Source organism: Spea bombifrons, chromosome 9, assembly GCF_027358695.1.
Source record: "Spea bombifrons isolate aSpeBom1 chromosome 9, aSpeBom1.2.pri, whole genome shotgun sequence".
Classification (NCBI taxonomy): Eukaryota; Metazoa; Chordata; class Amphibia; order Anura; family Pelobatidae; genus Spea; species Spea bombifrons.
Window position 1 is genome coordinate 22,804,919 of NC_071095.1, and position 23,695 is coordinate 22,828,613.

General features: G+C 45.7%; 2 protein-coding genes across 2 annotated transcripts; both read left to right on the forward strand.

Annotated features, from left to right (window-relative positions):
- Positions 1 to 7,322: 7,322 nt before the first annotated feature.
- On the forward strand, positions 7,323 to 9,315 carry TDRD10 (tudor domain containing 10). Its single transcript, XM_053474421.1, has 6 exons — positions 7,323 to 7,441; positions 7,975 to 8,122; positions 8,198 to 8,346; positions 8,441 to 8,595; positions 8,690 to 8,757; positions 8,913 to 9,315. Exons 1-6 carry the CDS (start codon positions 7,323 to 7,325, stop codon positions 8,952 to 8,954), a joined length of 681 nt encoding a protein of 226 aa, XP_053330396.1. The 3' UTR covers positions 8,955 to 9,315.
- Positions 9,316 to 15,430: 6,115 nt separating this feature from the next.
- Positions 15,431 to 23,667, forward strand: CHRNB2 (cholinergic receptor nicotinic beta 2 subunit). Its single transcript, XM_053475078.1, has 6 exons — positions 15,431 to 15,905; positions 18,273 to 18,418; positions 20,808 to 20,852; positions 21,514 to 21,623; positions 21,973 to 22,945; positions 23,206 to 23,667. Exons 1-6 carry the CDS (start codon positions 15,857 to 15,859, stop codon positions 23,368 to 23,370), a joined length of 1,488 nt encoding a protein of 495 aa, XP_053331053.1. The 5' UTR covers positions 15,431 to 15,856; the 3' UTR covers positions 23,371 to 23,667.
- Positions 23,668 to 23,695: the final 28 nt, after the last annotated feature.

Sequence of the window (23,695 nt, forward strand, 5' to 3'; positions counted from 1 at the left end):
AATGCTGGCCCCGGGGTTTACCCCGGCCGGCAATACTTTCATTCCGTATAAATGTGTGTAGATTTGTTCCTTCCTGCACCCTGTATTTGGATTTGCAGGGCGGATCCTGATCCAATTTACTCAATCATTATACTGCTTTAAAGTACTGATTTTCCTGTTTTTGTCCTCGGAAAGCCCTTAGGTACTTTTTCAGAGTCTTTATTGCTTATTTATTTCATAAAAGTAACATTGTACCAATCCAGATCGATACAGGCTGCGGGAACGTCGCTAATTTAAGAATCATGAAAAATTGGTGATTTTGCCCCAATCACAGATTTTCCAAATGTTTTTTCATAATGGTTTTTCCTGGAGACAAAAAAATAACAACTGAGGAATCGTGATTTTGATGCTTTTTTTCTTCTAAAATTTCAGAGAGGGCAGCGGGACCGGACGTTGCTGAAGCAGAAAACGAAATCGCAAGATGACTGAGAATACGAACAGAGGTAAAGACGTTGCCGGAAAAAAAGTTGTAGTATAGAGAGGTGGGAGAATTAGTCCGGCCTGTGAGGAGGTAGTGGATAAATGGAACCGTCTCCCAGCAGAAGTGGTAGAGGGTAATACAGTGAGGAGATTTAAACATGCGTGGGATAGACATACGGCTCCTGAATCTAAGACGAGCAACGACTTTTGGCAGAAAGGGGGGTCCGGAGGGCAGAATCTTAATAGGAGGCTAATTAACGACTTTCATACTAATACTTAATACTTCCGCTGAGTGTCAGAGACGTTAGCGAGGACGTGATACGTGTGATATATATATACATACGCAGATATCGGATGCCCTGTTTCCCCTTCTATGTATAAAAAGTATGAATACAATCTAATTGTTTGGTACGTTATTCTGCAGATACGGCGAGGTATAAAAAGACGCTGTATGTTGGGAATCTGGAAAGCAGTGTCACGGAGGTAATCATGTATGTAAAACGCCGTACTGGGAATGGCGGGCGTTCCAGGCGATGAATAAAAAGATTATTCAGGCGCCACGTAATTGCGCCTCCACGTCGGGTGATATCGGCTCTGCCTCCAAAATAAATGTAGACGTTAAATGCGCGTTTTGGGCTTTAATATTCCGTTACAGTAAAGTGCCTGAGCATTGTGTCAGGAATAACAATGTTATTTTGTAACGTAATAATAATAATAATACGTCAGAGTCTTTTGTTCCTGTATTCATTTAAGTGGCCTGTACTTAGAACACAGGTTGAGCGTCTGGCGCCGATCCCTCTAACCTGAGGCTAAGCAGGGATATCTGAGAGCCCTGGCTGTGGTGGATAGGCATGTTTCAGGGTCCTTACAGTAAGGATAGCCATGTATTTGGGGTATTTTATGCTTTATATTATGTATTAGATGATTGATGAATTTGTTAGGGGAAGGAAGTTAGGAATGTGAGGGATTTAGCCTGGAAAATAACTTTATGTTGTTTAAAAGCCGCAGGGTGTGGAGTTTGTGGCCTTTTTGGATTGTATAGAGATTTTTCACCTGTGTAATATTTCTTTTTTTTCTTCTTCTTTAGGAAGAAATCATCTCTGTTTTCAAAGAATTTAATCCTGAATATGTCAAGAAGCATCAGCGTGACCTCAGATGGTAGCGTGTCTTTTCCAGCCTTACGTGTAGCGCTCACTGCACGTATATCTCTTCTCCCTGTATATATCTGTATGGATTTATTCCTTCCCGCACCCTTACCATAGAGGTTTTCTTTCTTTGCTCATGGGATTGAGATATGTGAGATGTGTATACGTCACGCTGTGACACTTCGGGGGTTATCTGTAAGGAGAAGTTACTGTGCGAGTGTATGAAAGGTTTTCGGCAGGAACGTTCTGCTGGTTGCTTCGGCGACTGCTCTTCTTCTACCACTTTGCACGAGAGTAACTCTGCACAAAGCACCCGGTAATAGAATAAATTAGCGACATCTAAACTTTATTTTGCGTAATTGTTTTGCGGAGGCGTGCTGTGTGCTGCCCCCCAGTGGCTGCACTGCGTAGCTGCAGATGCCAGGCACTGAGGCTCTCCTCCTGTTGTTTGTGTGCATGTAGGGCAGGGCGATGGGTGCCATGTCCCCCACATCCCACTCAGATGTGTTCCTTTTGTTTTGCTTTAGCTTTGCCTTCGTTCAGCTCTCTTCTCCCGAAGATGCGTTGCAAGCGATTGGCAAACTCGATCAGACTGTGTTCAATGGACGCAGGTTAATCCTCAGACCGTATTGTGAGAAAGAAGGCGCCAAAAAAATACCAGATGTTCCCCAAACACAAGGAGCCAGGCAGGTGAGCCGAGAACCCCATTCCCTTAAACCCAACCTTTTTACTTATGCCGTTACTGACCCCTAATGCTTGTTTTTTAGTATATCAAAAATCACAAGACGCACAACACGCCTGCATAACATACATGCCCTCCGGACGGTGGGGGTAAAAAAGTTTAAATTATTACATTCCTGTTCATTTTCTATTTACTTAAAGGACATCGTACCTGCCGCAGAGACTGGCGAAACGGTTGCCGATGAAGGTACGGTATGTGGTGAACGTAGAATAATATTTAATCGCTGAAAAGACCCCAAAGATATCGCTGTGTTATGTTAAAGGGAAAGATCGTAACCCTTACGCTGGATGTAAAAACATGAATACATTTTACTAACGTGTCTTGCTCCAATAAGGTCTGCCGCGTTATAAGGTAAGACAAACCGTGACCCGCCAACGCATGCATCTCCCTGGAAGAATTAAAATAGGATTATTGGGATGTTATGTCAGCGCAAAAATACTATAAATGTTTGTTTTGATGCCAAAGTTCCTAATTCTGTGACCGATTCCTCTGCTGCATTTTTCTGGATTTCTGGAAGGTTTTCTCAAAGGTTACACCTTTTTCTTCCTCCCCGTTTTAGATTCCACGAGTGAAGGAGCCATTTACATTACAAACCTTCCGCTCAATGTAACCGAGGTATGAGCTTTGCGTACGTACGTCTAAAACCAAAGAAAGTGTATTTAAAGTGTTAATCCAGCTCGCTCCTGTGCAGAGAAGGTGCGGATCCGGCGACGAGACGCGTCAAATAAGCGCTTTATTCCTTCGTTCCTTTAGGAGGATCTGCAATATCTGCTAGAAGGCTGTGACCCGGGGGAGATAAGAATACACCAGAGTGGCAGCAAATGGTACACAATGTAAACCAGTTGATGTTTTTGGTCACTTTTGTCCCCCCTGGCACTCTCCCTGCATCACATTTCTCTTTCTGTGTTTAAAGCGCGGCGCTTGTGGCGTTGAGAACCTCGTATAACATCGCCTTCAGCAAGATCAGCGGAAGTTTCTACAGAGGACGGAAATTGATCTGCAGAGCCCACACAGTTCTAAGGAATCCCCAGAAGCCTTTAACGTCTGCAGCGAAGTTCTGGGTAACCGGAATATACAGAGTATCGAGTATCATTTCTCCACAAACAGCTACAGAGTTGTCTTTCATTGAATGTTTCCTTGTTAACAGGCTCCGGAAAGCACAGAGGGTGACGGCAGTAAAGGTAAAAGGGCCATGTCCAGAACGTAGCCGTAAGGGGCACTAGGGTGTAAACCATGGCATTTATTCACTAAACAATCACTGTAAACTGTCTTCACTATACTCTATGAAGGGCCGGCCTTGTGTAATTCATCATTAACAGGATGGCTGTTTTAAATCTCATCACAACTAACGTCAATGAACTGTCTGGATGCCCTCGAGATTACTGCGCTCTAAAATATATACGTTATTTGGACCAAAAGTTAAACAGTGATGCAAGATCTACAAGGACACCCCAAATACCTCCTGGCTATGCTGTAATTTGAGGAAGAATTGTTGTATTTAATGGAGATTTAGACCTTTTTAAGAGGAATACTTTACTCACAGGAGGTGGCGCTTCTAGCTGTCAGTACATTTCGTTTGAAGCCTTTTTCATAGGTTTTTTTCTTGCAGACACAGCGGACACGCACATATTTATTGGAAATTTCCCGTGGGGAATGACTGAGGTATTTGTTTAGCTTCGCTATGCGTAAAGTCCTTGTACCTTTCTGTCAAAAAGAACTAATAATATTTAACCCGATTTGTGTGTTTTTGTTAGCTGGATCTGTACAATCTTTTTAAAGATTACGAACCTGTGACTATAAGAAGATTCCAGCGTGATATTAAGTGGTAGCGTTTTTACTTTTCTTTCCAAATACATACTCTTCAGACGTTACGTCTCGGGTCGATCGTTGAAACCATTTCTTTGTGACTTTAAGTTTCGCGTTTGTGAAGTTGCGCTCTCCTGAGAAGGCCCAATCAGCCATCGACGCCATCGACGGAATGGTTTACAAAGGACGCCGGTTAATATGTAAAGTCAATACGGGCGCCAAAAAGCCACATGTTCAGGACGAGATACCGCTGGAGGTAACTCGCTTTCTCCTTTTTAAACAGGATCTCGGGTGTTTCTGTCACACTTTAAAGATTTTATGTATTTTCTATACCATATGTTATTTTTTTTTCTTGCAGGAGATGGAAAATATTCCTGAGAAAGATAACAATGGGGTCCGCTGCAACACAGCCGGTAAGAAAGGATTAGTGGAGGCTCTTTTAAAAATATTTTCTTCGCTGGATTTAAAATTGTTAAATGAATTAAAAATTTTACGTTTGGACTCGCCTGACCTCAAACTGGAGGGGTGACCTTAAGGTGTGAAGTCCTCTGCAGATCAATTCCGAATGGAATCATTCTTCGCATCATTATTGTAAAATCCGCAGAAAGTTAACATATCGACATTCTATTTAGGCAGTTGGTATCGGGTTATTTGAAAGTGAGTTTTTGTAACATAGCCCTGTAATACGCTCTCCTTTTTTTCCACGGTAACGCTCATGCCCTGTGAGGTTTCTGACCCCGTCCTTTTCTTCTGCAGATTTCATGGATAATGGTGTTTGCAAGACAAACCTTCCAGACCTTGTAGCCGAGGTAATTCATTTTTTTTTTTTGGACAATCATATCTCTATAAATCATAACTGAGTACTTCCTGGGGGCTGCTGTAAAATATTTCTATAATAAGCCCCAATTAAAGAGATGGTACGATTAGCCTGTCCTTGGGTAAAGTGATTATAAACGCGGAATCAAACATCATTGGTTTCTTGGAGAATGTGAAATGGTAACGTGATGCATCTGTATAATTCCTGTATGACATCATTCATTAATATCTATATATAAATATTTATTTAAACAATCTATAGTAAAGAAGCTTTGTATCTCATTACAGGATAAGCAAGCTACAGAACACACACAGAGTCCTGACAGCGATGGTATGAGATAGAAATCTCCTTGCATGTTCTATTACGATGTGTCGTCCTTGCAAAAAGAACAATGAAGCTGGTATTCAGAGATCAGATGTGTTTATCCAGTCGGGGGATTCTCTCCTGTGCCTGCGTTAATACCGCACACGGGATACAGACTATCGCTGGAAGTCGAGTGCTTTCTCATTCTGGAGGGTCTGTTCTCGATATATATCTTAATATAACATATAATATATATCGCAATATATCAAAATAGTAGGCAATTCACCCGTAATAAATGAATCCTGGAACCAAGTTACATACCTGTGATCTCTAGAACAGGAGAGCAGATGGACTATGGGACATTTTTTGGGGTGGGATGGGGTTGTTTCATTGTAATATAAAACGTTTAGGTTATGTTTTTGCTGCTAGTTTTTGAAACCATTGCTGACTCTTCTGCAGAAATGTAATAACTTCTGTTAGTCTCCAGTAACTGATTATTTATATAGCGGCTGGACTGGGATTGTGGTTTTGTTACAGGCTGTACAAGTGGCGAACGCATTGTGATTGGAAATATCCCACGTGGATCGTCTAAGGTAACGCCTGTTATTTTAATTATAGCGGTCCTGTAGTCGCACCTTCTTATTGTCCGGCGCATTTCTGTGTCTTTTTGTTTTGTGTCAGATGGATTTACACAATCCTGTTAAAGACCATGAGCCTGAGGATGTAATAAAGTCCCAGCATAACGGAAAATAGTAAGATATTCTTCCAAATAAATATCGCTCTGCTTCAATCCCACGGATGTGGCTTTAAAAACCTTTTCTTTGCTTCTAAGCTTTACGCACGTCGCGTTGCGATCTGCCGAGGACACCCGCTCAGCCGTAAGTGAGATCAATGGATGTGTTTTTAAAGAGCATTGGTTGATTTGACAAATGGGTCGTTGCTGGTAAGCAGGTTTTCTTATGTTAAGCAGCAAACGTGTGTGACTGATGCATGTTAGTGGGAGCGGGAAGTGACCGACAAACTGGTTCAAAATTGCAAGGCAGAGCCCTGCGTGAGAAACGGCAGAGCATTAGATGTCTGTCGGTCAGCAAAAAACGTACTGGAATGAGTTTTTGTTTCATTAGCGACGTGTTTAATTCTATAAATCCTTGGCGAGAATGTGCTCGATATTCCGTGTAGCTTTCCTGTATCGCTTTGTCTTGTAGGACCTTGAAAATATTGACACAGAAGTTCTTACACAAGGTGAGCGCACGGATGTAATTATAAGAGAAGCTGCGTCAGGCCTGACTCGCTCTTTAAGTCCCATTATAAAGGATCCAAGATAAAAGTTTTATTTTCTTGTCCCGCAGCTTCAGCCGAGAAAGCCGTTTACGTGGCTAACTTGCCGGATGCAGTAGCTGAGGTAACTCATTCCCTGAGGTAACTCATTCCCTGAGGTGAATCCCGGGTAGACCTGGCCTCATCAGTAGAGGGCGACATCCGCTGCGGGGCTCTTAATGCCAAGGGAAAGTTACTGGGACTCCGGGATTTTAACGATAATTATCTATGAGCTCTCTTAACACTCGTGTTTGTTTTATTTCTTGCCAGGAAGAAGCCGTGCAGCAGCTCAACGGTACGATGTTCATGGGACAGCGGCTGAGCGTGCGCTCCGTGAGCTCCGACGACCGCAGCGAGCAGCCGGACTCGCAGATGCCGGTAAACACTCGTGTCGCCGCTTCTAGTGCTTCGCCGTCTATTGTAATCCGGCGCTTTCTGGCACCAAACACACCATGTTGGATCACTGTTTAAACCAATCTCTTTACAGGAGCTTGAGTACATATCTCCTCCCGGTTTCAAAGAAGTCTTTCAAAGTGAGTACGGGTTTTTAGTGTGTGTGTTTTAATTTATTTTTAATGTATTTTAACCATTTATTTAGTTACTAATTTACACAGTGTATCCAGCCAGCGTAGGCATCCATAGGCTCAAAGGGTGTTTAGGCTAAAGTGAAAATACTTGCCCTTGTGTTGAGTATTGGTTTCAATCAGCCGGACCGGCGTGATTTAACGTGACAATGGCAATTTTCCATTATTTAGATTTATCTTTTCCTCCTACAGCTTATTTTGGCAAATGTCTGAGCCCCCTGGTGCCTTGCTTTAAGGAGGCCATCTATACCATGCCTATGGAGATGAGGTACTGGCGGGGGGGGGGTATTTTAATGGTGAAATGAAGTGAGGATATACAAATTGTGTACTGAGTTTCCCCAAAAGCATACTTAAGTCTTGTTTGGATCGTCTCCTCCAATAAACCATTTTTACTGTTACTATTATATTCTTTTTCTATATTCTTACGTAAAACACATTTTCTAGGAATATTAAATATAGCGAAAGCGGTATTTACGGCAGTGTTTACGTTGCCCTTCCTACTGGAATAAAAGTCTTTACCCGACAGTAAAAATGGAGTCGGCTTTTTAACTGCGGCTTCTAGGATCTCCTTCCTCTTCAAGGGTTTGATGGCCTAGACTGTGAGAATTGAGCGTCCAGCAGAAGATTATAGCCTAAGGGTGACATTTCATCTAATCTCTGAAGAGGCTTCTTCTATGGGGACAGGGAAATAAATGCTGCCTCCCAGTGAAACCCTCTGCAGTGAATCCTGACTGTTTGCAGAGGGGTTTTCGGTGTAGGACGCTTGCCTTGGACGTTCATGTTGTCCCGTTTCACTGGCAGGGGGGGGTTCCTCTGCTGCGTGCTGAGAGATTGCACTAAGGACCTGACCTGGCTCCCAGCCATCATGAACATGAGCGGAGAGGTTTCTCTTCTGGTGACCAACGTCTTCCCGAATTCACCCTACTTCTGGGCAGTTCTCGTGCAAGAGGTGAGGCCGAGGTACCGGAACCATGGCTTCCATAACCGCGTACCGCCTGGTAACATATCCTTCCATTTCTTACAGGACGTTTATGCCAGTATGACAAACTTATTTATTGCCTTATCGAAGGTGGTGGACCATCTGCCTTGCCTCTCAAAAAGAGAGGTTCACAGGGGCTTGAGATGCCTAGCACAGTGTATGCTTTTGTACGGAGAAGATATGACCTGGAACAGGTTGGGAAATAGGTTTTATGGCTCTGCCAGTATATATATATAATGTGTGTCATATGTAGGGTGTGTATGACCAATGTCTCCGCTCCATTCGCAGGTGCTGGGTGGTCGATGTCGTAGGTAATCATGCTATAGTCTTCATGCTGGACTACGGCATCACTGCCACCGTCCCCATTCAGTGCCTGCGTCCGCTGGATAGCGACACTTTCTGGATGACCCCTCCGCTGGCTCAGCCGTTCTTTTCACGGGACGGTAAGGCGATCGTTTTTCTAATTTTTTAATAGTTCCATTTAGAACGGTGATTGTACGGTGTGTTTGTTTATTTTTCTTGTATTTTATTTTAAAGGCTTCAAATGCATTGACTTTCCGGGGACGTTCGTTGACGGAGAAATCAGCGGATCTTGCCTGAATGAGGTAATTATTCTTCACCAAAAATGAAATGGAGTCTAAAGAGATAGGCGAGCGGGATAACCAAAAACATATTTGTGTGTATGTGTATATATATATATAATATAATCTCTTATCGATTATAAGCCTCTGTCCCCTTTTCTTTATCCTTCTCCACCCAGCGTCACGTCCTGATGTTCACTAAACATGCCCACAAGGAATAACCGTGGAAGCCCCCATGTCCAGGACACTGGATGAGTTTATTTACATTTTCTTGTTTTTTCTTCATGTTTCTGTTTTCAGGCGGTTCATTTCTTTCTGTTTTCTCGTAAATGACTGTGATTGTGGGATCTGATTGTGGTATCTGAGATTTGTTAAGTTGTGTTAAGAAATGTTTGTGTTTATAGTTGTTCACGTTTTTTTCGTATAGGTGTTGCTATTAATGATTAAGCAAACCTTTCGAAAGATATATAGCGCAAGCTAGAGGGTGCTGGTTTGCGCAGGAACGTGAACGCATCTCTTTGAACGTGAATATTGTATGGTTTCCGTTGTTGAAATTAAAGTGTTGATGTGCGGTGTGTCGCAGCCTGTGCCTTTTACCTTCTTACACAGTGTATGGTCAGCACGTATCACACATGCCACACAAACACTGTCCTTTCATCTTAACATTGGCAACATAGCTGACAATTGCCATGGAGTGGGGAATACGCTGTCCTTATACCTGTTCAATGCCGCTTTTATATTCCCACACTGCATTAACCTCTGCTGGGATGCTGCCCCATGCATCCACTCCTCCCCGTAAACATTTCTTACAGACGGAACTCAGGTTTAGATGTATGTCCAAAGACAAGCCCACTACTTTCTGGCATCACATTTACTTTATAACGAGAGTCCACAATCTGACCCAAAAATGTTTTCTGGGATGTTCTTCTAGCTGATAATAGCCGGCTGTGTGGACGAGGCATCGGAGAGATCTTTGTATCTGTTGTGGTTGTACGAACAATGACTTCTCACGCGAGTTGTACGAGTGACTGGCTAAGGCTTTGACGACGAGAGAAGCCTCTTAGCCCCATACTCTAGAGATGCGTGTGCAGACGCTTGCGCAGGTTCAGCGATCTGTCAGGCGTGAGTCATATCAACAGAAGCCTCGTCTACCATGGAAAGATCTGGAAACCGTCTTAAAGGAGCATTCCCATCGTGTTTTAATAAGTAGTTCGAGTCCTTTTGTGTCTTACACAGCGGCCGCCACGTCGGCATTAGTGTATGCGCAATGGGCTGATGATGGTCCCTTTAATTTAAGTGGGCGTGTCACAGGGCAGGCAGGAAGTGAACTCCAGTATGCTTCCTGCTTTCAGCAAAGACACGAGGGAGGAGGAGCCTACGGCGGCAAAATACATGAGAGTCCATGCAAAATAACCTCCAACGTGCGTTTTAGGGGACTGGGTGCTGGTTCTGTGCAAACCCCCTTATGTATCGATCGGGAGGCGACAGGAACGTGTTGGTCTCGTGAGGTCCTTTCCGTGCTTTTCACGCCGTCTTCTACCCAGGAAGCCAGAGTTCTAACACGGAACGTTTGCGTCTTTACCGATCGAATTAAAAAATCCAACGAGGGCCTTGTGGTCACGTTGCCATCACATTGTTACCGTTCACCAAACTTTACCTCCGTTGCAGATCGCGCTCGTTTATGTGAATGGAAACAGGCTGGCCGCCGTCGGCCCTGTGCTCTGTTAGCGTTTATCATCTGGTTGAACCACGGTCGTTTTTGTCTCATTAGCGAGCGGGGACTCGGCAAACACCAGACCGCGCAGGCGTTTAAATTGGATTTACAGCCGAGGGGCGGCCGAGCGATCGGCAGGACGTTAATCCCGGTGATTTGCATCCGGCGCGGGCAGCCGAGTGTCAGCCGTGAGTTATACGCTGATCGGCGGCGAGCGGGACGGTACTAATTACTCTTTGTAATCGAGTGGTTTTAGGCTTAAAGAGTCCGTCGCCGGCCGGGACCCGGCGAGCCTTTTTGGCCAACAAAGAAAAGCGAGGAGTACTTTGCGAATAGATGCCCTAATTGTATTTTCTAGAAAGCGTCTTAACGATTTAACCATGAAAGTCAATGGCTGTGAATGATCCGGAGACGCAGGCCCAGTTACCTAGCAACGGCCGACATGGCACCATTGGCCTCTTTTAGGGAGCGGGGGAAGGGTCTCGGAGGACATCCCTTGGCTGTTTTCGGCCGGATATCTCTTTCTCTTGTGCGTAGAACGGGTCACCTACCTTGGTCTAGCGTGTTGTTAAAGACCCTGCATATCCAACGCAGACGGCAGATCTGGACCGTACCCCCGTATCCCCTACTGAACGCGGACCGCGCCGCCTAATCCCGCGATAAAAAAACTGATTCAAAACTTGCATTTCCCGTCACGTTGTTTGCTTCATTACTTTTATGCGTAAAGAAAGCTAGCCCTCCTTCTGCCCTCTCTAGCCAACTCGTTCGTGTTTTAGAAGAGTCACTCAAACGCGTTCATGAGCCCCGCGGACCAGGCGCGGAATATGAGTTTCATTAGTGTTGTACGGGGTATTATAAACCAAATCGCCCGGGTTTTTGTCACCGTATTGATGACTTTCACACGCGTGATATTACATAGGAACCTAGATCAGACCTATTCGGCCCATCTGGTCAGCTATAAAGACTCGGACCTTAACCCCGTGCATTTGTAAATTATAAATCTAGATATAAATGGCATTTAACTTTCAGAAGTTTGTGTGAAAGGAGCCACGTTGGTTTCTGCCCATCTTATTCTTTGTGCCTGGCATGGAAATAAAATATTCTGGATTTTTGCCTTACCTACGCAGTTCTTTGGGGTGAAAAGGATTCTTTTCGTGTGTTTTGGTGTCGCGGATGTCTGACCTCCAACGCTTTGTGTCAAGGTGACCGGTGTCAGCCTCTGATCCTCCGCTAAGCCGCGTCCGGCCATTAGCAGCTTCCCGAGGACGGCAAACGTTGGAAGGATAGTCTAACGCAATCAGAGCATCTGCCACTCACAGCTCTTCAGCCGGGGCCCCTAGGGATACTCTGGCCCTCGAAGGAGGCTGCGAAAGGACTGTGTGAAGAGGACAGCTGTGGCTCCGAGGACACATGAGTCTCGGCAATGATAACATAACCCAAGGCAGGTGCCATTTCTATATCTATATATTTAGTGTTATCCGGCGGGTTATATGCAGAGCTGACAAACCAGGGACACCATGAAGCCGCGGGTTTACGGCAGCTTAGCGCCACTTGGCGACCGCTGGCACGCGGGATAGGGAGCATTATCATATGTAATAATAATGATATTCAGAACGATAGCGAACCCACTGCATCCTATCCCCAGCTGCCGTCGTCATTTTTTAATGAAAATCTATATCTTTTGGGCTCCTTTTACTCTCGTTCTTAAGAGATGAACTGAATATATTTAAAGAATTGTGAGCTCTGCGCTCCGTTTCTCTATCGCTCTGTCTGTATACTGTGTTTAAAAATTCTCCAAGAATTATGTATTTACAAAACTGGAATACAGTAACCCTTTAATGTTCTGTACTGATCCACGGGCTCACATCCCGTGCTTTACCTTTGTGTGTCTTCGTATGTCTAGCCCACCATTATAAATGATAGGACCCTATCCTATGCACCCTGATCTGGCACAAAATGATGTCCAATGGCCCCCAGCCTGTCCTGTTTTTAGAGGCTGTCCGCCATTGCTTTTCCCTTGTGTACAGTCCAGGTCCGAGAGCCTGTGCCGTGTCCAGCGCTCTGACAGCACAAGCAAACACGACTGTTGATGTTAAGATTGTCGATACAATTAATAGACGGGGGGGGGATGAAATTACATACAACTTGAAAGCACAGCAAATCTCTTCTTGGTGGAAGCTGATACGGCGAGAGCGATTCATGCCAATTATGATAACGCTTTAAAATGATTTACAGAGACGGCGGATCTAAGGAACCTATTTATATTCTCATTATATCTCAGCACCGTCGCTCACATCTTTTAATACCATTAGAGTTCCGGACGGCGGGGCAGATAATGGAATGGGAAGCCAATTTGGACTAGTACAGTCACAATAGATGCTCTCTCTCCGGTCTCTCCCTTCATATCCGAGGCATAAAGAATGAGGTTTGGAAGGTGGGGGGGGGATGCCTTTAGAGATCAAGCCATTCCCCATAGACCGGGACTGATTAACGAGGGTAAGACCTCCTGGCGCTTGTTACCCAGACATTCCAGTACATGAGTTATTACCGCTGTTTAATGATCAGTGCCATCGGCACGCGTGGCCCGCCAACCGTACCCTATTATCTAAGAAGAGATTCACACCAGACGCGCAATCTGTTACAAGATCCACACGCAGGGAACAGCCGGACCGCCGGATGCCCGCGCGCTAAAAATCCGCTTAATTAAACGCAGAAATTTTAAAAAAGCCCGATATGCCTACTTTGATTTGTATGGATTTTTGTTTTTATGCTGGTGTTGGGCAAACCAGAGCTAAAGTAACCAGGTGAGGCATTTTATTAACGTGAAGCAGCACTGCCTTCTATTCGCGTGTATGTCGCTGCGGAAAAGGATGTCAAATCAAAGAAGGGTCCGGGACCTCAGAGGTCTCTTTGTCAGGAGGAATCCGGCTACTTCGCCAGTTGGCAATGGCTGGGGTTGATTTACATAAAAGTGGATCCGATTTTGGATCCTGACCGGTGAGAAGCGATAGGACCGGGTGCCGGGTATACTGACTGCATTGTATGGCGTCGTGGAGTTTCAGGAATACCCGCCGTGTTCTGCTGACATTAATGTTTTGTTTGACGGGGAACTGGAGTGCGAATCGCATCCTTTCCACACCGTGTTCTAGCGCCGTAAATTTAAAGGATTATTGGTAAACTCGACAAAGCGGATCCTGATTGATTTTCTTGGGGGGGGGGCTTGTCTGCCTGTAAATTATATCCACATCTATCTGCTACTAAACCACCTGCTTTATACAGGGCTTTGAACATAGGGTGGGTAATATGAGAGCTAATATTCAATTTCCTATTGGGGCAGGGAAATGCATCTATAAAACATGGGGTTTCACAGCTATTTTTGTGGCTTCAGGTTTTTGCTGAAAGGTAGAAGATTTTGGGGATATGCGGGGAAAATAAAAATCTAAGGTTTGGCTGAACTCAATGGGGAGGGAGGTTGGGGGCAGCTGAGGGGTTTCCAAGATTTTAAAATGAAAAATGCATTTAAAGCCAAATATGGGTTAAGGATGATAATTCAAGTAGAGATAGAAACCAGGGGTGTGTGGGGGGGTTGTGTTAACTTTTAGTGATTTAAGGGGTTAAATGCATTTGTAGGATTATGTATTGATCTGGTATTTGAAACTGGGGCAGATGTGTTGCTGGAAATGTAATATTCACATTAAAAGGACCCCCTTTACACGGGGTGTTGATGGTATAATAAATGGAAGGTGGATGGAATGTTTACGGGGTTATTGTTTACATGAAATGTTGATGGAATGTTTACACGGGGTGTTGGTAGAATGTAAACATGGAATGTTTACACGGGGAGTTGATGGAATGTTTACACGGGGAGTTGATGGAATGTTTACATGGAATGTTTACACGGGGTGTTGATGGAATGTTTACACGGGGTGTTGATGGAATGTTTACACGGGGTGTTGATGGAATGTTTACACGGGGAGTTGATGGAATGTTTACATGGAATGTTTACACGGGGTGTTGATGGAATGTTTACACGGGGTGTTGATGGAATGTTTACACGGGGTGTTGATGGAATGTTTACATGGAATGTTTACACGGGGTGTTGATGGAATGTTTACACGGGGTGTTGATGGAATGTTTACACGGGGTGTTGATGGAATGTTTACACGGGGTGTTGATGGAATGTTTACATGGAGTGTTTACCTTTGATGTAGACACAATGTTTCTTTACAGATTGTGCCACGTTTACTTACAGCCGGGCTTTGCCCCCTGGAGGGTGGCTGTTCCTCGCCTGTAATTGCTGTGGGGGCAGTCCTGGGACAGACCCGCCTCTCCCGCTTCTTGCGCCTGCGCACTGACAGCCGGGGGGAGTAGTTCGCTAGGAAGCCTTGCCGTACAGCAGCGCCGAGTATGACACCGAGCAGGGAGAGCAGCACCGCGTATCTGGGCGGCAGCACCGGGTCCCTGCACATCTAGCCGCAAAGCTGCCCCCAGAGAGCATCGCGGAGGGAAACACTCGGCACTCTGCTTGATTACTGGGGAGTCCTGCTTGATTACTGGGGAGCCCTGCCTGATTACTGGGAGCCCTGCCTGAATACTGGGGAGCCCTGCCTGATTACTGGGGAGTCCTGCCTGAATACTGGGGAGCCCTGCCTGATTACTGGGGAGTCCTGCCTGAATACTGGGGAGCCCTGCCTGATTACTGTGAGCCCTGCCTGATTACTGGGGAGCCCTGCCTGAATACTGGGGAGCCCTGCCTGATTACTGGGAGCCCTGCCTGAATACTGGAGAGTCCTGCTTTGTTACTGGAGAGTCCTGTCTGATTACTGGAGAGTCCTGCCTGATTACTGGAGAGTCCTGCCTGATTACTGAGGAGCCCTGCCTGATTACTGGAGAGTCCTGCTTTGTTACTGGGGAGTCCTGCTTTGTTACTGGAGAGTCCTGCCTGATTACTGGAGAGTCCTGCCTGAGACCTGGGGCTCCTGCCTAATAACTCGGGCCAGAGTCTTGAGCATCACAGAGGGATCTCCATGCACTGTGCGCGCTCCAGCACTAAGAAAACCATCTGCAGAGCATAAACCACCAATTCTCCCGGAAAAACTGCAGAGCTCTGTACGAGGGTCCCGCACCACAAACAGCAACTGTGAACCCGGCCAGCGGGTCAGAACCAAGGACAGCGGCTGTGGAGCCCAACTCTAGGGGTTCAGCACCAGGGACAGCGCCTGCGGAGCAAAGTACTTGGGTTCAGGACCACAAACAGCGGCTGCGGAGCACAGTACTTGGGTTCAGGGACAGTGGCTGCGGAGCCCAGTACTTGGGTACAGGACCACGGACAGCGGCTGCGGAGCACAGTACTTGGGTTCAGCACCCGGGACAGCGGCCATACTGGAGGACATGAGGTTATGAGGCAGGATGATGGGCCTTCTCTTCATGCAGCTCTGCCTGCTTGGGTTCCTGAGACGTAAGTACTGCCCGGGGGAGCAGGCAGGGCCTAAACGCAGCGCCGGGCCGCATCTCATGTGTGGTCAGATGGCAGCACAGCCTCCGACACCTCTCCGTACGGCAGGCTCTGCACCAACCATATAACACGGAAGGGGATCTTCATACCCGGAGGGGGGGGGGGGTAGATTCCTTATATCTGTGTGCTGCGGCTACGTTCTGGTTACAGGCAGGAGGTGTCGTCACATCATATATTCTGTGTACAGTTCTGGGGGGGTCACGTTATTTCCGTACGGTGTGTATATTTTCTGTATTGTTGGCCGGGGGGCTGTATTAGTTCTGGGTATATTCCATGGGCAGGGGGTAGGTGGTGGGGTAACATTACACTTGTAAGGTACAGGCAGAGAGGGTCACAGTGTATCTTATCCCTGGTTAGGGGTTGGCGGCTTTATGGTTCACATTTTGACCCCTAAAGCCACTGCAATCCATAGAAAGTCACTTTTTCTATTAACTTTTACCATTGGGTCAGGCAGACTGCTGTAGACGGGGTAGGTCTGCTCCTGTCGCTTTAATCATCTCTCTTTCTTTGATCCTGCGGCCCCATGGCCAGGCCTCGTAATGTCTAGAGAAGCTTGCGATTTGGTATAATTCAGGCAACTCTATGACATAGAACTCGTTTTTTATCCTCTAAAACCTTGGGCCTAGCACCTGATAGCGATGTCATTAAATAAATGCGCAGCCTTATATTTATAAATGTTAAACTTTACTTTTCCAGCTGTGGTTTAGACTGGGGCTCCCGATATTACTATAAATACCAGGTTTATTTATTAAAATCACTGTGCCTTTAAGCCGAGGCCTGCCTAATCTTTTATACAGTACATTTACATATTACATTTACGATTAGCGGCACATTGATGACCCCAGCAGAATGTAAATGCTTGCGCATGCTGACTCGCTGAAACTGCTTGTTATAAGATCTGTTAACTGGTAACAATGTTACGATTCCTCGAGACGAACCAAGCCTTCGTGCTTCTCGAAAAGGTGGCATTCTGACCACTACGGTGAAGCGTGGGGTAAAAGGAGGCGGGCAATGATGTCATTGATGGGTGATGATATCATCGCGTGGGTTGGAAGGCAGGGAATGGCGTCAGGAATGGAGATAAGGGCCGGTTCTAGAGCAGGGAACGGGGAAGGACCGCGAGGGAGATGTTTTCTGGGAATTTTTCTGCTTTCCTGAATCTCTAAACCCAAGATTGTGTCAGACTGTCAGGGCGGCTCAGCTCAGCCATGCGCACGGAGGAGCAGGGCGCTCTGTATAATTCATAGACTCTCTGTATCGTGTGCATTATCTCCTCGTATGATAGTTCTCCTACTCGCTCTGGCAGCAGCGTGTTACTGCGTGACGACTTTGGGAGGATTTGTACATATATATATATATCCCCTGTGTTCCTTCCCAATGCTCTTTACACAGAGGGCTGATTGCAGGCCCCGCTATTCACGGGGGAGAAGACACCATTACGGGTGCCGTGTCAGCGCTTAAAGCTGTAAAGAGGTTCCTTTAGTGTTCATCCATAAAGCGTATCCCCGGGGGACCAGCGATTGGCCATCGGAAGTAACCCTTCGGCTACCGGGACGAGCCGAGGAACCTTGCTTTAGAGATGCAAATGCTTTCAGAACCTGAATGCACGCTTTTCCATTCCCCCCCCTGTCCGCGAGTGTTTTCACTCGACCGCTCGCAGAATTGGGGATCAGCGTTTAGGAGATCTGAGGCTCGTTAACGGTTCTTCCTGGGTGTTACTAATGAGGACGTCAATACACAAGGTCTGTCGTGCTATGCCTGGGAGTAACGGGAAGCGAGTGTCTGGATTAGCCGTACTTTGCCCATTGGTGCCTCTTGGTAGCCAATTTAGGTGTTCCTGCCCCTTTCATCCATGTCTGTCAAGGCCGTATTTCCCTTTATTATACTAACGGGGGCAGCGAGCAGGAAATGTCTGTATTTACTCTACAAAGGCTCAGCAATGGCTTTTGGATGTAGGAACCTAGAACTTGTAGGAACCTAGAACCTGCCAGCAGATAAATCTTTCCTTCCATCTGTGCTGCCCATTGATCTAAATGCTGGAACTGTACTTGGTTCTTGGCCAGGGATGACCTTATGCTTATTGCGTTAACCTCTACCACTTCTGGATGGCTGGTCCACTTATCCACTTCCAGCTTGCATTCCTCATTTGTAAAACCCATCGTCATGTTGCCAGCCTCCGGCACACCGGCCGTGGTCACTTTTTTTATTTGGGATATCCGGTCTTGGATGAATGTATCTTCCTTTTCTCTTCCTCCTAAGGCGTATTTAGTTTTCGGTGGCCGTGGCTCACTTTGTATCGTCCTTTTCCAGGGAGTGTGGGCACAGACACAGAGGAACGGCTGGTGGAATACCTTTTAGATCCTTCTCGATACAACAAACTCATCCGTCCGGCAACCAACGGCTCCGAGCAGGTCACCGTGCAGTTGATGGTCTCCTTGGCACAGCTCATCAGTGTCGTAAGTCCAGCCGCACTTACACAATACTTTCATGCTTTATCACATTGTTATTATAATATTCTATTTGTATTATGATATGATTGTTATTATTATATGATTATATGATTGTTATAATATTATATTAGTCTTATTATATGATTGTTATTATTATATTAGTATTATTATATGATATTATTATATTAGTATTATTATATGATTGTTATTATTATATTAGTATTATTATATGATATTATTATATTAGTATTATTATATGATTGTTATTATTATATTAGTATTATTATATGTTATTATATTAGTATTATTATGATTATTTTTATATTAGTATTATTATATGATATTATTATATTAGTATTATTATGATTGTTATTATTATATTAGTATTATTATATGATATTATTATATTAGTATTATTATATGATTGTTGTTATTATTATATTAGTATTATTATATGATATTATTATATTAGTATTATTGTATGATATTATTATATTAGTATTATTATATGATATATTAGTATTATTATGATTGTTATTATTATATTAGTATTATTATATGATATTATTATATTAGTATTATTATATGATATTATTATATTAGTATTATTATATGATTGTTATTATATTAGTATTATTATATCAGGGCTCGACAAATCCCAGGCGCCAGGTCGCCATGGCGACAGAGAATTTTGTCCTGGCGCCTAGGTTTTGTCAGCCTCTTACATCCAGAAAAAACTGTGGATGTAAGAGGCTGAGTCACCACACGGGGGCGCTGTTGCTGTCTGCCCAGAAGTCTAGGCAGACAGCACAGCCACTCCGAGCCCGCCCCCGAGCCTGAGATCACTCCCACGGAGTGATCCTGTAGGCTGAAAACGCGGTTGCTGGAAAAGCAGCACTCGTGTTTTCAGCTGCCACAGGCAGCCTCAGGGAAGGGGTTTGTGTGTTGATTGGGTCCCCACACAAGTCTGGGGACCTCACCCAACACCCCCCAGCTGCCTGATCGCTCAGCGATCGCGGCATTTAGGGGTTAATTCCCGTTTTGGGGACTTGCAACAGCAAAAACGAGCCCCCACAAGCCCTTTGATGACCCCTGTAGGTATGGAAGCCTAAAGCAGTCATCAGAGACTCCCCCTGCAATGGCTGGTCCATAGACCAGCAATTGAGTCCCAGCTGCCAGAGGCAGCTTCAGGGACAGGGGAGAGGGTTCTTCGGTCTCCACATGAGTGTAGAGACCAGCCCCAACACCCCCTGCTGCCTGATCGCTCCCTGGGAGCGACAGTGCAGCGTTAACCCCTTCAATGCCGCGATCGCGGCGTTTTAGGGGTTAACTCCCCTTTTGTAAGGGGCTCTGCTGCCGGTGGTCTGCCTGGAAGCCCAGGCAGACCAGCAACAGCAAAAAAATGAGCCCCCACAAGCCCTTTGATGATTCCTGTAGGCATGGAAGCCTACAGCAGTCATCATAGACTCCCCCTGCAGTGGCTGGTCTATAGACCAGCAATTGCTTCCCAGCTGCCAGAGGCAGCTTCAGGGACAGGGTGAGAGGGTTCTTTGGTCTCGCCATGAGTGTGGAGAGCAGCCCCAACAGCCCCCTGCTGCCTGATCACTCCATGAGAGCGACCGTGCAGCGTTAACCCCTTCAATGCCACAATTGTGTACAACACATTCGTGGCATTGCAGGGGTTAACATTTGTCCCCACAAGCTTGTGGGGACTAAATATCTGTCAATGCTGTGCTCCAATGGAACATCAGCATCGAAAGTTAAAAAAATGAAAAAAATGTATTTAAAAAAAAAAAACAAACAGCACTGACCTGAAAGTCCAGGGTGCTTCCAGGTCAAACGCTGTGAGTTTAGTAAGTGGGCTGATGATGATCGGATCCCTCCTGACCAACTGTTAGTTTAAAAAAAATCCTGGCTCCTAACTTTTTTACCTGGCGCCTAGATTCACAACAAATTTGTCAAGCCCTGTATTATATGATTGTTGTTATTATTATATTAGTATTATTATATGATATTATTATATTAGTATTATTATATGATATTATTATATTAGTATTATTATATGTTATTATATTAGTATTATTATGATTGTTATTATTATATTAGTATTATTAAATGATATTATTATATTAGTATTATTATATGATATTATTATATTATTATTATATTAGTATTATTATATGATTGTTATTATATTAGTATTATTATATGATTGTGGTTTAGCTTTGTGGACGCAGACACCTTTTGTGAACTTGATCTGTTATAGTGTAACCTAAATGGAATGGAACATTCATAGAGGTTCTGAGGGTGGGATCTGGGGACCCCTGGGTGATATACACTCGATATATATGTTATCACGTGGATATAGTCTGACTTCCCAATGTTTTAATTGCAGCATGAGCGGGAGCAGATAATGACGACCAATGTGTGGCTGACTCAGGTAAAGGCTTTATAGCAGTAGCAGCTCTATAGTGTCCGTGTATATGGTCTATCTGAGATATAATCATATAACTGTTTATGTTGCGTTGTTATATTGTCCCAGGTTTCAGCAGATATCTCTAACAAACCCCCCCCCATAAGACACCCTGAATCTAAGACAAGGCCAACGACGTTAATGTTACAGCAGGAAAAACGGGCAGACTAGACGGGCCGAAGGGGGCCGTTCTGCCGGCAAATTCTATGATTTTATATTAATCCAGAGTGTGTTGTTCAGTCCCTGCATCATCGCCTGTTCAAGGTGACCTCATCACCTCTCCTAATCTAGACTCAAGGGAATGTTTCCTAAATCCCCTTCCTTTCAGTTCAAGAACCAAATCAATGCTTTCCCTCTACACGTGTGTTCCGGCCCTCCGGGTATGTAATGATTTCTGTATACCCTTCACATCAGAGCCCTGCAGCCCCCTCAGCGGCCTGTCGCTGGTCACCGGTGTTTTCTGATCACTAGATCGTTACCATGCCTTATTGCTTCAGTCGAGTTTGGCCCCGGCACCTAGAAAGCCACAGATTGTTAAATGGACCAAATGTGAAAGACCCTAGGAATAAAGCCTGACTTCATAGCCTGGCTGTCTCCGTGCTAACCTTGGATGAATTGCTCCTCGCAGGAATGGGAGGATTATAGGCTGACTTGGAACCCAGCAGAGTTTGACAACATGAAGAAAGTGAGACTTCCCTCCAAACACATCTGGCTGCCAGACGTGGTGCTCTACAACAAGTAAGTGCGGACATTAGAAACATGGAGAAAGGTCGACGTATCTCAACGTGCTGAACCTTACGTAAGATCCGAGACCCCCTTTCACGAACCCAAAGCCAATCTTTGGAAACGCCAAGCGGCAGCGGGCTTTCAGGATCTCCTGGCAGAGGAAGTGATGGCTCAGCGACACCGCGGGGAGAGACAAAACCAGGGCAAATTATTTGTCAAGTGATAAGAATACCGTAACACCCTGGTCAGTCCCTCCAAACTTAGCACAGTCAATGTCATGGAGGGTTCTCGGGTATGGAATCTACCAAAGTGTTTGTTTGTGGCCTTCATGATTTATCTGCCCTCTCTGTTTCCCCCCTAGTGCCGATGGCATGTATGAGGTGTCATTTTACTCCAACGCTGTGGTCTCCTACGATGGAAGTATCTTCTGGCTGCCTCCTGCCATATACAAGAGCGCCTGCAAAATTGAGGTGAAGCATTTCCCTTTCGACCAGCAGAACTGCACCATGAAATTCCGCTCTTGGACTTACGATCGCACCGAGATCGATCTTGTTCTGAAGAGCGACGTGGCCAGCCTCGATGACTTCACGCCCAGCGGCGAGTGGGACATCATCGCTTTACCAGGCAGGAGGAACGAGAACCCGGACGACTCGACCTACGTAGACATAACCTATGACTTCATCATTCGACGTAAACCTCTGTTCTACACCATCAACCTAATTATACCCTGTATTCTCATCACGTCGTTGGCCATCTTGGTCTTTTACCTGCCTTCCGACTGCGGAGAGAAGATGACGCTGTGCATCTCGGTGCTGCTTGCGCTGACCGTCTTCCTGCTGCTCATATCCAAGATCGTACCTCCGACTTCTCTGGACGTCCCGCTGGTGGGCAAATACCTGATGTTCACCATGGTTCTGGTGACTTTTTCCATCGTGACCAGTGTCTGCGTGTTAAACGTGCACCACCGATCCCCCACCACACACACCATGCCCCCGTGGGTCAAAGTGGTCTTCCTGGAAAAGCTACCAACTTTCCTTTTTATGAAGCAGCCGAGGCAGAATTGCGCCCGCCAGCGGCTTCGGCAACAGAGACAGAATCAGGAGCGGGCGAGCGGCAGCTTTTTCCTACGAGACAGCGCCAAATCCTGCACCTGCTACGTCAACCAGGCCACGGTGAAAAAGTACGGGGGGCAGCTGCCCGAGCTACCGGAGGGGGTGAACGGATTCCGGGACCGGCAGGGCAAAGTCCGCCAGTGTCTGTGTGGCTTAGAGGAAGCCGTGGAGGGCGTCCGCTTCATAGCCGATCACATGAAAAGTGAAGACGACGACCAGAGCGTGAGTAAAAAGGTTTCATTCCCTGCTTGCGAGAGTCCGGTCCTCGTACATACAGTCACGCTATACATGATCACGTTAGTCTTAAACATACGAAGGTTTTATGGTAGTTTGAGGCAGGCTGCCGGCGGCCGATTCCTTCTAGAACCTTTTATTGAAGCGAAGCAAACGTTGAAGGATGCCCGGCAGAACGATCGCTTTGATTCGCTGAGCATCGTGATCGTTCCCAGAGGTCTAAATGTTTTCTCCTCCTCTGTTTGCAGGTGAGCGAGGACTGGAAATATGTTGCCATGGTGATCGATCGACTCTTCTTATGGATCTTTGTGTTCGTCTGCGTGTTTGGGACAGTCGGCATGTTTCTGCAGCCACTTTTCCAGAATTACACGACAAATACCCTGCTTCAGCTGAACCACGCTGCTCCCAATTGACTGCTGGGGCGGCGCGGTCCCGGGACGGAAAGTTTGCTGCCAGTAGGAAATACCCCGGACTCTCCAGCTAAGTCATGCTTAGGGAACAGGGCCCTTCTCTCCTTCACTTAAAGAATTAGTCTAACGCCCAGATGCGAAGAACAGAATCTTCCGCGTTCGGTTTCTTACCACGCGGCCGGCGGCTTTAGGGTTCACCGCAGAAATCCCTGTGCACTTTTTTGAGATTTTGGTAGACGGGGATTACATTTGAATGTACGACCCGCTTTCAGTTCAAGCAATAAAGTTACAAAGAACAGCTGGCCCCAGGGTCATGTAGCTTTTAATC

What these genes read in the sequence shown, in the direction of transcription:
- CHRNB2 (XM_053475078.1), top strand. Translation starts at nt 15,857, where the DNA reads ATGATGGGCCTTCTCTTCATGCAGCTCTGCCTGCTTGGGTTCCTGAGA. An exon ending in CCTGCTTGGGTTCCTGAGAC is followed by an intron (nt 15,906 to 18,272) that starts GTAAGTACTGCC and finishes GTCCTTTTCCAG; the next exon opens with GGAGTGTGGGCACAGACACA. An exon ending in CCAATGTGTGGCTGACTCAG is followed by an intron (nt 20,853 to 21,513) that starts GTAAAGGCTTTA and finishes TGCTCCTCGCAG; the next exon opens with GAATGGGAGGATTATAGGCT.
- TDRD10 (XM_053474421.1), top strand. Translation starts at nt 7,323, where the DNA reads ATGGCAATTTTCCATTATTTAGATTTATCTTTTCCTCCTACAGCTTAT. An exon ending in GAAGATATGACCTGGAACAG is followed by an intron (nt 8,347 to 8,440) that starts GTTGGGAAATAG and finishes CTCCATTCGCAG; the next exon opens with GTGCTGGGTGGTCGATGTCG. An exon ending in GCGGATCTTGCCTGAATGAG is followed by an intron (nt 8,758 to 8,912) that starts GTAATTATTCTT and finishes TTCTCCACCCAG; the next exon opens with CGTCACGTCCTGATGTTCAC.